The sequence below is a fragment of the Tupaia chinensis genome, unplaced genomic scaffold (genome assembly GCF_000334495.1).
Source record: "Tupaia chinensis unplaced genomic scaffold, TupChi_1.0 Scaffold144899_1, whole genome shotgun sequence".
NCBI lineage: Eukaryota > Metazoa > Chordata > Mammalia > Scandentia > Tupaiidae > Tupaia > Tupaia belangeri.
Window position 1 is genome coordinate 2,398,259 of NW_006204759.1, and position 209 is coordinate 2,398,467.

Sequence of the window (209 nt, forward strand, 5' to 3'; positions counted from 1 at the left end):
CCCGCCGCACCATGGGCACCGCGGAGGACGCAGTCAAAGAGAAACTGCTGTGGAACGTGAAAAAGGAGGTAAAGTCGGGGCAAGGACCCCGGGGGGCTGGCGCCCTGGCCCACGCGAACCCGGGGAATGAAAGGTTCGCGCTCATCCCGCCGGCACCGGCGCCTCCGGGCAGGCCTGGGCCGGGCGGGGGCGGGGGCCTGGACCTGCGG

General features: G+C 72.2%; 1 protein-coding gene across 2 annotated transcripts in view; it reads left to right on the forward strand.

Moving 5' to 3' along the window:
- The first annotated feature begins 6 nt into the window (after nucleotides 1-6).
- SGSM2 (small G protein signaling modulator 2) overlaps nucleotides 7-209 on the forward strand; it is a 46,522-nt gene continuing 46,319 nt past the window's right edge. For both annotated transcript variants that reach the window (XM_006167558.2, XM_027767905.1), the window contains exon 1: nucleotides 7-68. In XM_006167558.2, the coding sequence (XP_006167620.1) occupies nucleotides 12-68 (57 nt within the window). In that variant the 5' untranslated portion in view covers nucleotides 7-11. The remainder of the gene's footprint in view (nucleotides 69-209) is intronic.